The 17,484-nt window shown below is 42.6% G+C and overlaps 1 protein-coding gene across 1 annotated transcript in view; it reads right to left on the bottom strand.

Moving 5' to 3' along the window:
- TTLL12 (tubulin tyrosine ligase like 12) overlaps window positions 1-17,484 on the bottom strand; it is a 29,722-nt gene that overhangs the window by 5,494 nt on the left and 6,744 nt on the right. Inside the window, exons 2-11 of the mRNA XM_081956890.1 lie at window positions 15,392-15,564; window positions 13,384-13,582; window positions 10,441-10,600; window positions 8,803-8,936; window positions 6,897-6,973; window positions 4,657-4,773; window positions 4,356-4,550; window positions 2,652-2,763; window positions 848-999; window positions 660-741 (exon numbers count right to left, since the gene is read on the bottom strand). Of these exons, the coding sequence (XP_081813016.1) occupies window positions 660-741; window positions 848-999; window positions 2,652-2,763; window positions 4,356-4,550; window positions 4,657-4,773; window positions 6,897-6,973; window positions 8,803-8,936; window positions 10,441-10,600; window positions 13,384-13,582; window positions 15,392-15,564 (1,401 nt within the window). The remainder of the gene's footprint in view (window positions 1-659; window positions 742-847; window positions 1,000-2,651; window positions 2,764-4,355; window positions 4,551-4,656; window positions 4,774-6,896; window positions 6,974-8,802; window positions 8,937-10,440; window positions 10,601-13,383; window positions 13,583-15,391; window positions 15,565-17,484) is intronic.

The following is a 17,484-nucleotide window of genomic DNA, read 5'->3' on the forward strand; positions in this document are numbered from 1 at the left end:
ATGGCGAACCTATCACATGCGTGCCACAGGTGACACACAGAGCCCTCTTTACAGGACCGCGAGCCGTCACACAGCTCAGCTCCACCTTGCATGTCCGCCTCCCGCCGGCCAGCCGATCTTTGGGTCTCTTCTGCGCATGCCGGAGATGTGCATGCATGGGGGAAGGGGCGCATGCATGCGTGGGGCATTGGAGAGCTCACGTTTTTTTGTTTCAGGAGGCTTTAGGGAGGCCTGCTAGGCCCAAAATGGGCCGCGAGGAGATGGGGCTCCAGTCCCCCCTGCGACCCATTTTTGGTCCCAGGTGGCTTCAGGGAGGCCGCGCACATGCGCAGGTGTCATGCAGGGGGTTGCCAGGGGGTTGTGCATGCATGCGCAGGGGGGGGGCGCATCACATTGTGGGTGTGGGCATGTGATTTCAGCACGCGAGGACAAAAATGTTAGCTATCACTGTTTTGTATCTTCTAAGAAATAAAGGCAGCACTACGGATATTTCTGGACCATCTTTTAAAGTTAGATGTGCTTATCTTCCAAATATCTTCCATAAGCACTCCTGCCTGATTCAGTCCTACGGCCTCACCTTCAACCTAATATGCATCGTGATATACTAACGTCATCACAGTTTGACGGTAACTTCTCATTTTCCTTTATCATTTACTTACTTGCTTTAAAGGTATCTCAGGGGCGTAATTCATAACAGTAAAATGCTTCTCATAATCGTCTAAATCGTCAAGTGAAAATGGCCTTTAAGAGGGGGGGGGGGGGGGAAACCATACAGGGACACAAAGTTAGTTTATGAAATTCAGAAATCTCACAAGCTTAATACCGCTGTAGAAGCTGATGATTTTACCTATTTGAGAACCGGAGCCAAAACACATCGTAAACGTACAGTTTGAGTGGGTTAACTGATCTCAGCATCACGATATATCGGACATCAAATTTAACCAGTCCCACATCTTCAAGGTGAAACAAAACCGGATTTTCAATATATTTAGACACTACCTAAAAGAGCAGAAATTGTTTTTTTTTTAAAGATAGAAATAAATGTTGCTTAGAATACAGCCAATCCTGGGCAGGCAAGATAGCTTACAATTCTGAACCAACTCTTCCAAAACAAGATAGCGGCTACAGATTCTAAAGAAATTTAAAACATGCCATTTTGAAAGATGAGAAACTCGAAACCCTCTAAATAGGTGAACTGTGTCAACTTCCCAGAATAATTAAAACAAAAAAACACAGTAGAATTTAGGAACATAAAGAGAAAAAATGAATGCAATCTACATAATACTTAAGAGTCCTTGACTTACAATCGTTCATTTAGTGACTTTTCAAAGTTTCCCACTTATGTCCATTGCAACATCCCCTTGGCCACATAATTTATTCATTTATTAAGATTTATTTAGGTGGTTGCAGTGTCACAGGGTCATGTGACCTCCTCCCCTTTTTTGACCTTCTGACAAGCAAAATCAATGGGGAAGCCAGATTCAATTAACAACTGTGTTACTAACTTACCAACTGCAGTGTTGCAAGAAAGGTTGTAAAATGGGGGACAAAACACACTTAACAACTGCCTTGCTTAGCAACAAAAATTTTGGGTTCAATGGTGGTGATAAGTCAAGGACTGCCTGTAGTAAACTATTTCCTGTAACCTTTAATTGGGTGAAGTGATGATGTACCTTAGGGCAAAACATTTTCAAGCAAGGTACCTCAGATGGGCTAAGTCACAGAATGCACCCAAAATCCGGCATCCTAATGAGTCCTGTGTGGAATTTTGCAAATTTTACAAAACATGTTATGACCTCAGTAGGATCAGTTTACGACACGATACAAAACGTCACAAGGGATCTGCCATTTGGGTTCTTTAGCAACCTCGAATCCATGGGTGGGCAGTACCGTAACAGAAGTGATGGCTATACAAAATATACCCTTGCTTGCTCTAGGAACGTACTGCATTTTCTGCAAAGTACGCAATTGTACTATATATTTTACAGCAGGAAGAATGAGATGGTGGGAAATAAGGAACTGAAAGTAAGAAATGGCTGAGAGCTTCAAATGTACATGGGTGTTTGCAGAAAGTGACGGTCAGTAAGAATGTAGGAAAGTACAAGGAAGTGAAACTATGGAATGCGTAAGGTAAAGGTTCCCCTAAACACATATGTGCTAGTCGTTCCCGACTCTAGGGGGCAGTGCTCATCTCCGTTTCAAAGCCAAAGAGCCAGCGCTGTCCGAAGACGTCTCCGTGGTCATGCGGACGGCATGACTAAATGCTGAAGACGCACAGAACGCTGTTACTTTCCCACCAAAGGTGGTCCCTATTTTTCTACTTGCATTTTTACATGCTTTTGAACTGCTAGGTTGGCAGAAGAATGCATAGGTCAGCAAAAAAGAAGATGTAAGAAATGTGACTTCAGATGAGAATGGGATCCTTTGCCCAATAGGAGTCCTGGTAGGACCCGCTATCTGTCATTTGGACCCCATTGCAATGGTTCAATAATGTAGGTTTTGTGGTGGACTTGCATTGCTATGTTGGCTATTCATGTTCCAAATTGCTCATGAAATAAATCTCTGCTCTTAAAGCAACATTCATTGCTTGTGGTTTCCCCTTTTTTTTTTTTTAATTGGAGTACTTTTACGACAGCATCTTTTGTTCTGACCTTAGGGATGCTCTCTCTCTGTCTGATGATGTTGTTAAGATTCTTGGTGATGTGAGTGTCCAGACCTCTGGCCAGATTCCATGGTTTGCAGATCCAATGGTTGTCTTTTCCTCTAGATTAGAATCCACAGAAGAAAGGACATTGCGTTTAATGTTTCAAGGTAAGCGTCTTTTCCTCAGATCAAACTTTTTAATCATGGTATCACAAGTTTGCATGTTTGTTTTATTTAATTCCAATCCTTTGATTAAGAAACCCACATTATTCCTGTAGAGATATATGTAGAAAATCAGCATGGCACATGAATTTAGGGGTTGGACCAGGACTGAGGAGACAGGATCAAATCCATTCCTTAGCCATGGGGTCTCACAAGGTGACTTTGAATTAACCGCTCTCTAGGTCCAATCTACCATTACGGGAAATTGGAGCGGGGAAAGCTGTTTTGAGCTCCTGGAATAAAAGGCACAGTGTAAATCTAAATACGTACCTATAAACACATACATAGAAATTTAAATAAATGCACTAGTCCCCGGTCAGCTAGTAACCATCATAATTACAAGATGAAGTATCTGTAGCAGAAATACCTCTTTGCTATTTGAATGCTTCCACGGGAACTGGATTCCTACTCATGTGGAAGCTTCAAGCTGTTTATGCCGACTGATGATTCTGCTGTGCCCATGAATTCCCATCAACATATAGTAACATCAGCATATCTGATCTAAAGGGAGAGGCCCACTCATGCTAGTCACATGTTCAACTGAAGGTATGTGAAAAGGGCTATTGTCAGGGGTGTGATTCAAATATTTTAGCAATCAGTTCTCCGCCCAGTTGCTGGGTGGGCGTGGCCATGATGGGCGTAGCCTCCTGCACCATGGCGGGGGTGGGGTGGGGGTTTCGCTCTCCCCAAGCTCAGGTTTTTCTCGAGCCTCCGGGAGGGCGAGAATGCCCCCCCCCCGGCTTTGGGAGTCCCGTTTCTGGACTTCCGTAACTTCCAGGAGACCCATTTTTCGCCCTTCTCAGGATCCCGAGGCTTTCCTCGAGCCTCCGGGAGGGCGAAAATGGTCTCCCTTGGGCTAGGGAGGCCCGTTTCCGGACTTCAGGAAGGCCAGTTTTTTGCCCTCCCAGAGCCTCCGCACGGGCCCTGCACTTACCTGGCATCCAAAATGGACCATGTGGAGACTCCTGGGAAGGGTGGGGTGGGCGGGCCCAACCAGTCCTTGCAACTACCGGTTCGGTGAACCAGATGTAAAATTAGCATCTGATTCACCAGGAACGGTCCGAACCAGCTGAATCTCACCCCTGGCTATTGTCTAACGTAAGGTAACCGGAGCCTGAATCAATAAGAAACTTGAGTTCTAGTAAGTTTTGTGATGGACTTGTTTTCTCTGTAGGCAACACTTAGGTTGGTGTGTGTGTGTGTGTGTGTGTGTGTGTGTGTGTGTGCAGGCAAGCAGGCAGACCAGCAGGGAGGGAGGTACAATATGTCTATATCTAATTTTCTGTCCCTTTCTCTCTCCATGTTATAAAACTGGAGAACTTCAGCGGCATCACCCAGAATGAGGCATTATCCCACCTCCCGTCTCTAGGAAAAATGAGTATTCTTGGAGGTGTCATAAAGACTCCTTTTATTTCTCTCCATCTGACATCTGCAAAGTTAAGAATGAGAGCTAACATTAAGGAAGATGAAAAGGCATAGCTGCCCTGTACCTGCTTTCACACTGCCGAAAGAAACTGATGAACTGTGGCAGTTCCGTACAAAGGTTGAAAGTATGAGGCAGCCATTTCGGGCCCTCCGAATCCCCAACTCTTCTTGAAATGGAGGCCAGGCAGTCCTTCACCGTGAGGAGATTTTCACACGGAAACTGATTCACCATCACGCGAGGTTTTTCTTCACTTAGTTTTCTGAAAGAGCAGGAAGGCATTTAGCACGGGAGACGCCTTGGTCAAAATATACAGATACTGAGTAGGTTGAGAATAATTGTTACTTGCAGGGAAATAGCTGTGTAACCTGTAATCTTTGAAGTGGGAGAAGACGTAGAGAATGTCAGCCTCTTGCTCCAAGTCCGTAAACTCAAAACGGGGGTGACTCAGGTACTGACGCACCTGCTGGAGATCGGTGTAAACTCTAAGAGAAAGATTGGGGAGGCAAACAGAGATGATGCAATTCGGAAGTTGTGACACACCTGATGCTCCTGAGAAATATTTCTATTCTACTGTGGAGAGTAATTTGTATACCTCAACCCTTCTGAGTTGCTGTCAGCCAGCAGTCACCAATTGGTTTTCTGTGAACAGTGGTGGGTTCTGGATCCTGTTCCAACCGGTATGGTTGGAACGGACGGGGCATCACCCACATGGACGCACACCCAAGTGCCAAAGGCTTAAAGGACAGGTAAGGAGCTCAGGCGGGCGGGCCCTCTGGAGCACCGTACCGGAAGGGTACCCGGTGCTCCGGGCAGGCTCCGGTATGCCTGTACCGGGGAGTACCGCCTGCAATCCACCACTGTCCGTGAACCACTGGTGGTCCGCAATAAAATTTTGGTGGCCCACAGAAAAACTTTTGCATTGCACTAAATCAGGGATCCTCAAACTATGGTCCCTGGGCTGAATACGGCCTGCCGAAGCAACTACTCCTGCTCACTGATGGGATGGGGTCCTTCAGGCACTTAGCTTGGCTGCCTGTTTAGTAGCTCCAGCCCTTCCTTCCCTCCCTCGGAGTCCAGGCGCTTCAGTGAGCGGTGCACGAAACTTTGGCCAAGCTCCTCGAAAATAGAGTTTCTAGCGCCTGGGCTGGCTACAAGACAAACATTCATTCTTGGCCATATTTGAAATTCCTAGTTGCAGTGGAGAGCAAACCTAGGATTGACCCTGGGCGTTTCTCTCTGCTAACAGACGGCCAAGCTAAGTGCCTGAAGGACCCCATTCCATCATTAATTCATATTAGTGATCCACGGGAATTAGAATTATGAATTTAGTGGTTCCTGAATGTCCAAAAGGTTGGTGACCCCTGGTCTAAACCATGTAATATTAGCGGTTGGTCAGACATATGAGAATTTTTTTCCAATAATTTATGTCAGGCAATTTAAGTTAATAGCAGCAGTTCAAAATGGGCTTGAAAACTGACTGGAAGACAATACAAGTCACCAAAAAGTCACGTAAGAGTGTCACCTCTCGTGTTAGCGTGTCTATTTTTCACATTTTTGAACTGCTCATCTCCCTCAGACAGGGATTCTGGGAAGTATGTACAATAAAATGTTAAAATATAAAACAGTGTATATAAAAGCTAAAAACGATAAGGAGACAAGGGTGATGAAACCCTATTAAAATTAGTTAAAGGGCAAAGGGGAGATTTTCAGGGCTAAAGGAAAGCTGCCGAGAGATCCAGAAGAGTAAGGATGGACGTACCACCTCTATTCTGCTCTTGCCAGAGATCATTCATGAGTGTGACCAATGCTGAAACGTAACTGAAAAGGATCCAGATAATCTATTTCTCCCCAGGATCCACTGAAGTTGCAATTCAAATGCCTTCTCAAACACCTTTCCTAAAATGGGGAGGTGGGAGACTGGACGAAATTGTTTAGAATGGGAGGGTTCAGTGAACACAATCAAAGCCCCTTTTTTCTTTTACTTTTTTCACAGTAATATATTTTCTATCTACTCCCATCATCTTTTCTTTGTGTGCTCCCGAACAAGTTCATTGTTGCAAAAAGTTTAAGAGTAACACTCTTCATTTCTGCCTCTCTGTATCTTGTTGCATTGCCCATTCTATAAGAACAAGGATTAATTAGAATTTACATCGGGGATGTCAAACTCAAGGCCCGTGGGCCGGATCCGACCCATGGGGTGCTTAGATCTGGCTCACCGGGCCGCCCTGGAAACAGTGAAGGATTGGCCCGCGGTGCCTCTGCCAGTGAAAACAGAGCTCTGTTTTCGTTGTCAGAGGGCTGCAGGAGGCCATCCCAGCCGAAAACGGAGCTGGAGACAATGGATACTCCCAGGCCACCACAGGTGACCCTGGCACGAGTGATGTTGAGCTGGGCATGCCCATCCTACCCCCCACCCAAGGTAAAACACAACCCTGATGCAGCCCTCAATGAAATTGAGTTTGACACCCATGATCTACATCTTAGATCACCAAATAATTAGATAAAACGGAATCTATCATTCTTTGAAAAGCTGCTTTAATTGTTTAAACCTAACCAAGGTGGTTAGATGCTTATCTAGAAGGCAAAAACACTTGGAAATACGTACTTGAAGATTTTGTTCTTCTCATAAATGGGGAGCTTTATTGACGTAGGCAGTTTTTCTTTGTTTTCAGTTAATATAGCCTAAAATGCATACAAATATAGAAGAAGCCCATCAGTTTTAATTTCACGTTATCCTTTGCAAGCAATTACTTCTGAACTTCAGCATGAACAAACTGTCTACTTTGTAGCCTATTGGGCAAAAAATGGTGATGCGGTCAGAAAAAAGAACTGGCTACAATTACAGCTACCCAATAAATAACCAAAGAACATCGCCTTGGTTAAAAAAAAAACATTTCCCATGGTGTCTACACTAGATTTACCATGCTTGTTAAGAACAAGTTTCAGTCTCCAACACCATATCACCCAGAAAAATGGGTCTACCTCCTCATCTAGATCATTTATGAAGATGTTGAAGGCTGTTGAACCCAATACTGAACTTTGAGATATCCTGCTGCATTCTCCCCTCCATGTAGATTAAGGTTTAGCAGAGACATCATCCTGCCAACAAAAGTGTGTATAGTCAAGGCTATGGTTTTCCCAGTTGCAATGGATGGCTGTGAAAGTTGGACCATAAGGAAGGCTGAGCGCCAAAGAATGGAGGCCTTTGATCTCTGGTGCTGGAGAAGACTCCTATGAATCCCTTGAACTGCAAAGCGATCAAACTGGTCAGACCTAGAGGAGATCAACCCTGACTGCTCTTTAGAAGGCCAGATCCTGAAGATGAAACTCAAGTACTTTGGCCACCTAATGAGTATGAAGGACTCATTGGAGAAGAGCCTCATGCTGGGAACAATTGAGGGCAAAAGAAGAAGGGGACGGCAGAGAAGGAGGTGGCTGGATGGAGTCACCAAAGCAGTAGGCATGAGCTTAAACGGACTCCAGAGGATGGCAGAGGACAGGAAGGCCTGGAGGAACGTTGTCCATGGGGTCACAATGGATATGACTTCGCAACTAACAACAACAACAAAATACTGAGTGTGGTTAATCAGCCAACTGTGAATCCACCTGGTGGTGGAACTGTCTATCCCACATAGTTCTATTTTACCAAGAAGTAGTCTATTTTTATCACATGCCTTACTGAAGTCTACGTATATTATATTCACAAAATTTTCCTGATGCAGAAATTTAGGCCTCTGCGCATTGCATTTTAGGCTTCCACACACCCTATTTTTGGCCTCTGTGCGTCATGTTTTCGGCGGCAATGTGTTTTGGCGATCCCCACAGACTTGAACGGGTTTCAAACGGAGCATTGGATCTGAAAACGTGAGGCATAGAGCCTTGTCTTACCACTTACACACTTTGCCTGCTTTACTAACTGGAGCTCCCTATGATGATCAACTGTGCTTTAGAAGCTGCCTTTCATTCCCAACAAGACGTGCACGCACACAGTGACAACCAGAGAACTGATGAGCTGAAGCTGAGACTAAGGACGCTAGCTAGATGAATACTTGGTAGGCAGAATTTCCCCCCCCCCCCCATACACATTTTCTTCCTCAAAAACTAAGGTGTGTCTTATACTCTGAAAAATATGGTAATTAAAAGAATGGAATGTGTGAAACCACAAAAAATGTCTGTCTCTTACCTCCAGATGAAAAGTCATCATTAGCTTCCTAGAATGAAGCTCTGGTAGGTCTATACCGTTTCCCCGAAAATCAGACCTCCCCGGATAATAAGCCCATTCAGACTTTTGAGTACATGCGCTAAAATTAGCCCTCCCCCAAAATATTGCAGCACAGCAGCAGCCATGAGGTGACCACACTTGCTGCCTCCTGTAGCTCAAAAATAATAAGGCCAAGCGCTTATTTCGGGGGGTCAAAAGAAAATAAGACCCTGTCTTATTTTGGGGGGAAAGACGGTAGGTAAATGAGATGAATTATTAACTAGCTTTTCTTATTTTAAAAAAATTGTACCTGATAGTGATCATCTGAGGGTTCAGTGATAAAACAGCTGATATTGAGCAGCTCACTGGATTTCCATGGCAGCAGCCGACATTTTCTAATTAAACTGTCAGTTTCCCCATAGGCGTAATCCCGGGTGACTTCCTCTGCAAAGGAAAGAATTGAAAGAATTCAAAACTCTGCAGTGAACATAGAAGTAGACAAAAGAACAGACTTCTGAGAGTCTCCCCAAAACCTGGCTGATAGAATAGGCATCTATTTGAGGTTGCATAAGACTGAATGTGAAAAGTTGTGGTGAATTCCAGAAGTGAACTGAACTCACAATCCTTCACTGCCAAATATGCATTCATGCTGATGCATTCTGCATTTCAACAGAAATGCAATTTTGGGGATGGAGGTGAAGGAGAAGGGGATATGTTGCTGTTGCCCCTTTTTGAACAATTGAGACTTAAAATCACCCCAAATCTACCAGCAGAGCAAAATCTTATTACCTGTATTTTGGTTTAGTGGGGATATTCTTTTCAGAGAAAAGAGCTGGAATTAAATGTCGCAGTTGGTAGAAAAAGAAATTGGTGGTTATCCATTTTGGGGAAGTATGGTAACCAAGAGAGAGAGAGAGACAGACTGAAAATACCTACAGACCCCTGACATACATCCTGGATATAAATTGTTTCCGCTTCTACCCTCAAAACAACGCTGTAGAGCATTGCACACCAGAATAACTAGACACAAGGACAGTTTTTCCCTGAATGCCATCACTCTGCTAAACAACTAATCACGGCAACACTGTCAAATTATTTACTAAGACTGTATTACTATTCTTCTTCTCATCCTTCCTAGTACCTATCTCTTTCCACTTATAATAACCATGTTGCTTGTATCTTTACAATTTATATTTTTTATTTGTTTCCTGGTATGATTTGATTGCTTATCAGTAAGCTATGGCTATCACTAAGTGTTGTATCCTATGATGCTTGATGAATGTATTCTACTCTGTTTCCCTGAAAATAAGACCTCCCTGGATAATAAGCCCAATCGGGCTTTTGAGCGCATGCACTAAAATAAGCCCTCCCTGAAAATGTTGCAACACAGCAGCAGCCATGAGGTGACCACGGACATATGTACCAAAGACAAATTCCTTGTGTGTCCAATCACACTTGGCCAATAAAAAATTGGATTCGATTCGATTCGATTCGATTCGATTCGAGTCTAGTCTAACTGCACCAGACCTCTGGAATGGCCTCCCACTACACCTTAGCTAGGCTTGACTTTAGCCATCTTCTGGAAGCAGGTAAACTGAGATCTTCTAGAGTAGGGCTGTGAAACATGCAGCACCTGGTCCAGATGGGGAGAAAAGTCGCATTATGTCACATGATGCCGCAGGTTTGACACCCCTGTTCTAGAGTATGTTTGGGATTTGATGCCAGGATTTTTTTTTTTAGTTTTGGATGTTTTTAAGGAAGTATGTGGTTCTGGATCGGGACTATAAACGCATACATACAAACACGATCTCCATTCTCCTTCCAATACAGATTTCAACGACAAAAGCAGTGCTTTGAAGGAAGGCCATAAAAATGCACCCCCTCTCTCCAGTTTTCAAAGAATCCATGTTGAATTGACAAGCAGATGATATACTGAACACCTACTTACCACCATTCTCAAGGTCTCTTAAGGGCCAGAGGATAGTAAAAGCAATTTGTTGTGGCATGTAAAACAAAGGTGCAGTTGCAAAAGTGGGCTTGTCTGAATGCTGGATACGGGATCCAAATTCATCCATAATGTACCAAACTGGGACTTTCTCCTCAGCTGTCTATAAAAAAAAAAGCAAAAAAAAAAAAGATGCATCAATAGGAAGTTACCTTATATATATTCAATACAACGTGAGGGAAATAGATTAAAATTATTACTTGTGGATAACTAAATGAAATTTTTACTACATAAAATTAAATGTGAGGAGACATGTTATTAACAGGAAAACAGAATAATAGATGGAAATGATACGTTAAATTTGACTAATTTGGAGAGGCATATAATGATATTGTCTATATATTAAGAAGAAATTAAAATTAAGGGGGGGGGAATATGGAATGAAAATAAGATGGCTGAAATGTAAAATGGAAATATGATGTAAAATGTACTATGCATAATAGAAGACGTAAAGGGGGGGTGGGGTGGAAACCAGGACAACACTTTGTTTATAAAAGAAGTTAAAATATGTAACAAAAAAGTTAAAAAAAACTTTGTTTGAAAAAAAAATAAGTTACCTTACTATACCATGGCAACACAATGTACTTCTACTACACTTCATTTGTTTAAAAATAATTCCCTCCCTAATCATCTCAACAATTTTTAAAACCACAATCAAGTCTCAAGATAAATGTTTTTTCTGATTACTTCATGATCCTATAGCACTAACAGACTTATATGCCTTGCAGCCCTCCCTAAGCCGTTTACAGAGTCAGCCTACTCCCCCCAACAATCTGGGTCCTCATTTTACCCACCTAAGGAGGATGGAAGGCTGAGTCAACCTTGAGCCTGGTGAGATTCGAACTGCCAAATTGCAGGCAGCCAGCAGTTAGCAGAAGTAGTACTGCACTCTAACCACTGCACCACTGTGACTCAATATACTTGTACTTTTCTTGGCAAGAATATGGGGGGAAAAATATATTACTGCCTTTTTTAGAATGTTTTGGCTTTCCAATATAGTTTGAGATCCCTTGAAGGTTTCCCATTCACACGAATCACTCCGACCTTGTTTAGCTTTCAAGTTCAGACAGGATGCCCACGTCTTTCTGCCGAGATTGCTCTTTGTATCCTCGTAAATATTAGAACCTCCGGCTGAACAAGTGGAGGCACTGTGTTGCTAAAGTTCTCTTCCTTCCTGGATGGTTGATTTCAGAAGGGAGTTCTGGGTGACCCTTTGGCATTTAGCGCTATGAAATCCCAGTTTTCTGATGTACTTTTCTTGTTACCGTATTTTTCGGAGTATAAGACGCACCACAGTATAAGACGCACCAAGATTTGGAAAAAAGAGTTTTTGCACCCTGCAGGCCTCCCAAACCCTCTGCACGCCTCATTTTTTTGTGAAAAAAGTGACATGCAGAGAGTTTGAGAGGCCTGCAAAGTGCTGCTGGGGGCTGGGGCAAAAATGAGAAAAAAACAGGCCGTTTTTCGTTCGTTTTTGCCCTCCCCAGCCCCCAGGAGCACTTTGCAGGCCTCCCAAACCCTCTTCATGTCCCTTTTTTGTGAAGGGACGGGGTTTCGGGAGACCCAAAATGCTGCATTCAGTGTATAAGATGCACCCAGATTTTCACCATCTATTTTTGGGAGGAAAAGGTGTGTCTTATATTCCGAAAAATACGGTATTTAACATTACACAAATATATCCAGTGAAGGTCATACAGATAACTAGAATCATAGACTCATACGGCTGGAAGGGACTTTGGAGGTCCTCTAGTCCAACCCCCTACCTATCAAAGGCAGGAGTCCTTATAGTATAAAGCTTATACTATCCTAAAGAAATAAATGTCGAATCTTTTCTTGATTGCCTCCAGCGAGGTAAGCTGCTTCATTGGTTAATTGTTCTCACTCTCAGAAAATTTCTCCTAAATTCCAAGTATGCACCAAAGACAAATTCCTTGTGTGTCCAATCACACTTGGCCAATAAAGAATTCTATTCTATTCTATTCTGTTCTATTCAGATCTCTAACAAATTTCTTCTCACTGTGTCTTGTCCTCCCCTCGGGTGCTTGGAAAAATCAATCAACTCTGTTATCTCTGTGATTGCCTCTCAAGTACAGGAAAATAGGTATGTTATCCCTAATTCTTCTCTTCCTTATACTAGACAATAGATATACCTAGTTCTCTTAATGTTTCATTATACGGTTTCTCCTCTAAACCCCTTATCATTTTTGTTGCTCTTCTCTCTACTCTTTTTAAGGTCTCACCATCTTTTTTGTATTGTGGCGACCAGAATAAAACAGTTTTCCAAGTGTGGCCTCAGTAGAGCAGTGTAAAACTATAGCATCACTTCTTGTGATCTTGATGCTATCCCTCTATTGATGCATCCTAGGACTGCATTGGCTTTTTTTGTTTGGCAACTGCAGCACCCTGCTGGCTCATAGTTAAGTACAAACACACTTCCTCCTACCTCTTGAGACATATTTAACACCCGCCTCTGAATAAAGCTGTAATGTTTTGATAAATTTGAATTCTTGATGTTGGGTTGGAAAGCTACAACTATTCAGTACTGGTTAGGGCCAGGGGTGTCCAAACTTGGGAACTTTAAGACTTGTGGACTTCAACTCCCAACTGAATTCTGGCAGTTGAAGTCCATAACTCCATAAGTCTTAAAAGCTCCCAAGTTTGGACACCCTTGGGTTAGGCTGTCTGGTAATCATGGGGATCAAATCCAATTCTATTGGAGGGCAGTAGGTTGGAAAAGGCAACCCTAAAATCCTGCAGCTGAAAGTTATGTTCTGCAGATATCTCTTCTTTACAAGATGAAATGTCTCTGCTCATCACGCTTTCAGAAGATAGTTGACTTACAACACCAAAGCTTTAACAGTTTCAGTCACTCTCTTATGACCGTACCCCACATGAGAGCTGATAGGTCTGGTTGTATCTCCACATTTCTTCTAACACTTGGTTGACCACTGCCTCATCTGGAACCTCTCCATGGAAGTCTATTCCCATCAAGTTGGCCATTCGGTGGAGCAGGCCAGGAACCTGCATCAGCTGTTGGCGGGCATGTTCCACACGGTAAGTCCAGGCATGATCAACAAGAAAAATGCTTTGGGAGACAAAGATATGTTAAACCTGAAAGCTCACAGAACATAAGACTTCTGCAGTGATATACCGTATTTTTCAGAGTATAAGACGCACCGGAGTATAAGACACGCTAAGATTTTGAAGAGGTAAATTTAAAAAAAAGGTTTTGCACTCTGCAGACCTCCCAAAAACGGGCCGTTTTTAGGAGGCTTGTAGAGTGCACCTGGGGGTTTTTTGGGGGGGGGGAAATGAGCAAAAAATTGCCAATTTTGAGCTCATTTTTGCCCTCCCCAGCCCTCAGGAGCACTCTGGAAGCCTCCTAAAGGCTATGCACGGTCATTTTGGTGAAGAGGACGTCTTATACACTGAATAAATGCTGTATTCAGTGTATAAGACACACACAGATTTTCACCCTTTTTTGAGGGAAAAAGGTGCATCTTATACTCTGAAAAATACAGTAAGTCTAAAAGCAAAGCAATATTATTATGAAGTTTAGTTTTATTCCTTTTCCACTTCAGACTGCAGGTAGTCTTTGACTTAAGGTCACAATTGAGCCCAACATTTCTATGGTTAAGTGAGGGAGTTTCGCCTCATTTGATCATCCTTCTTGGATGATCAAATCCGCCACAGTTGTTAAGTGAATCACTGCAGTGGTTAAATTAATAACATGATTGTTAAGAGGAGTTGGCTTCTCCACCGATTGCAACCATCATAAATATGAACCGGGTGCCAAGTCTCTGAACTTTGATCATGTGAACATGGGGGTGCTGAAATGGTTGTAAGTGTGAAAAACTGTCATAAGTCACAGTTTTCAGTGCTGTTGTAACTTCGAATGGTCACTCCATAAACTGTTGTAAGTGTTCCACCTGGTCCAATCTTTCACTGCCACGAAGATCGATTCCTCCCATCCAGATCCGGCCAGGTGCAGAAACAAAAACGACCTTGACTTTCTAAGAAGAATGTTATTATGGCTACATATCACCCTCCCATTTTCCCACAGTAGAAAGTGTGGGAGGCCTGAAATCCAAAAAGAAAAGATGGCTTGCAGGTCTGACAGGAAGTGAAAGACTATCTGTATTCCCCACACACCTTACATACAATTTTATTGAAGTTATCATAATATACAGTAAAATTGATAATGATATTTAAAACAATTACCTAGTCCACCTAAAATTCAGAGGACCTTATTTCAGGTAACAAAAAAAGAGCAACCCCAAAATAAAATGAAAGCCAAGTAAATAAATAACAAAATGCAGTAAGAACAAATATATTAGCACCAATCTGCTCTCTCCAAGAAAAGAATATTGGGATCATTTGGTGCAATGACAGAGAAGATCTTCTCTCACACCACACATTCCGGATCTCTCACAATTGTGGAAAACTGAGGCACCTACCCAATTTCCCAATCTTAACAAGGGGGGGATGCTCTCTTTAAGAATCAATAACTGGCATTAAACTATTAAATCAGTTAGCATCAGTGTTAACATTCTGAAGTTTAACTTCAAGCAAAATATTCGGTAGCAAGACACATTTGAAAACACATGTGCAAAATGATGTGACAGCTGAATACACTCAGCTTGCATGTGACGCTTTCGGCATTCATGCTGCTACAAGTATGCAGCAAAATGTATGTGATATTCATGTGTGTGTGTTTTTTTCATTGTGGTCACAACGACATATATCCTGAGGTGATGTTAAGGATGTGAATTAGAACCGATTGCCCCTGGCCCACTCCTTCCCCCATTAAGCTGGGAAGCTAACTAGAATCCTGATCCTGCAAATACTTTGAAAACATCACAACATTTGAAAGTATTTTCAAGCAATAACTCACCTATCACAACTTGATGCCTGAAGGCCATTTTCATTTGTGACTATCACTTTGTAGCAAAGTTCATTACCAAGATTGGATTTCCTTTTCCGTTCCTCCTCTGTTTCTTCGTTACCTCTTTGTTCATCTGCTTCCTCCACCTGCATTATCCCAAAATATTCACCAGCATCGAAGATCTAGAATCATAAGCAAAGATATTGACAACTGAAGAGGAAACAGCACAAATTGATATGCTGCTTGTTAAATATTCTTCTAAGTCAAAGAGCAGTTAGGAGCACCAATCAAACTTGGCTACCCGTATTTTTCAGAGTATAAGACGCACCAAGGTTTTGAAGAAGCAAATAAAAAAAAAAAGGTTTTGCACTTTGCAAACTTCCAAAAACGGCCTGTTTTTCGTGAAAATGGGGCCGTTCCCCCCCCAAAAGGGCATGAATTTAGGAGGCTTGTAGAGTGTTCCAGGGGGAGGGGGGGCAAAAACGAGCAAAAATGGCCTGTTTTTCGTGGAACTGCGTGCCTTCGCCGAACGGAGCTGGAAGGAAACGAGCGATTTTAAAGTTACAGCTGAAGTGCGGTGAGGCGGGAGGTCTCCCCAAGTCTTTTATTGCTTTATTCAATTGACTGAATTGCAGTTTTTTTAGGACTTTGTTTCAACCTTTGGAAGAGTTGAGATTGGAGGGGGGGGGGAATTTCCACCCCTCTCGGAAAAGCGGCACTTGCAAAAAAAACTTACTTTCACTTCCCTTAAACAATGGGGAAAATTTTTCTTTGACCACAATTGCGAGAGAAAGGATGGTTGAACTGACTCTTCTTTAAACTATGTATGGAAACTTTGAACTTGTTGTTTTCTGACCATCTGTAAAGGCTGAGCCAAGATGGCCAACTTCCTCTTTCTTCATTGTCTTTATGAATGAGACTCCCCCCTGGGAAGATTTTATGGCTCTGAACTAGTTTCCACCCCAGAGATCTCCAGGAGCCTCTCTAAATGCGTTTTCCCCTTGGATTTGGAATATTTTGATCTACTTATTTGATCTATCTCTGTATTAGAAGATTTTTTCCGTCTTGGATTTGCCTGCCTTGTGATCTCTACCGGCTGTGCTTCTCTACAGACGCCATTTCTTTGTATAGATTAATAACTATTTCTGAGCTTCATGATGGGTCCAAAAAAGCTACCACCTGGCAAGGTTTCGTCGGCCCTGACATCTTCCACGTCAAGTCCAATTGCGCAGCAGTCACAACTGGGGTCATTTCTACAACCTAAAGCCCCTGAGGAGAGTGCAAGGGATTTGTCTACTCACCAGATGCTTCAATCTATTTTAAAGGGACAGGACGAAATAAAAAAACAACTACAAGACTTAAATGATCAGCTCAGAGAAACGAAACAACAAGCCACACGGAATGAACAGAGAATAGGTGTACTGGAAGAGGGTGCGGTTGGGATTAGGGACGAGGTGAAGACAATTCAAAGGGGGAATGTAGAATTTGAAAACCACATGATAAAAATGGAATTTGAAAGATGTCTTTTTTCCTTAGGTTCCAAAACCTGCCAGAAGTTGAGAAGAAGATCTTAAGGAGATTATGACCACAATATTAGCAGAATACATTAATAGAGATAAACAACAGCTGTGATGGGACATTGACCTGATCTATAGGATTAACTCAGCCTATGCAAGAACACACAATGTTCCAAGGGAAGTTCATGTTAAATTTCTTAGAAAGACCACAAGAGATGAGATCCTAGGAACTCAAAGGGGAGGGCCATTAAAATATAAAGATAAAGAAATAACCATTCTCAAGCAGATCCCAAAGAAAGTAAGAGATAAGAGGAAGAAATATTCCTCTTTAGCAAAAAAAAAAAAATATGACAAAGAGGTCTGGTTCAGGTGGCTATTACCAGAGGGCATGTTGATTTTCTGGGAGGGCAGCAGAATAAGAATTAACAGTTGTGGAGGCGGAGGCTTTCACTAGAAAACATAATGCTCTCCTAGATGAAATGGGGGATGGTACACAAGAGATGAGGGAGGGAGGGGCTGAGGCTCTGCCAGCAGGCGCGGGGGGGGAGGATGCAACAATTAGAAGACTCAGGTCACAAAAGTGAT

The sequence above is a fragment of the Natrix helvetica genome (assembly GCF_964273705.1).
Source record: "Natrix helvetica genome assembly, chromosome: 6".
NCBI classification, from domain to species: Eukaryota; Metazoa; Chordata; class Lepidosauria; order Squamata; family Natricidae; genus Natrix; species Natrix helvetica.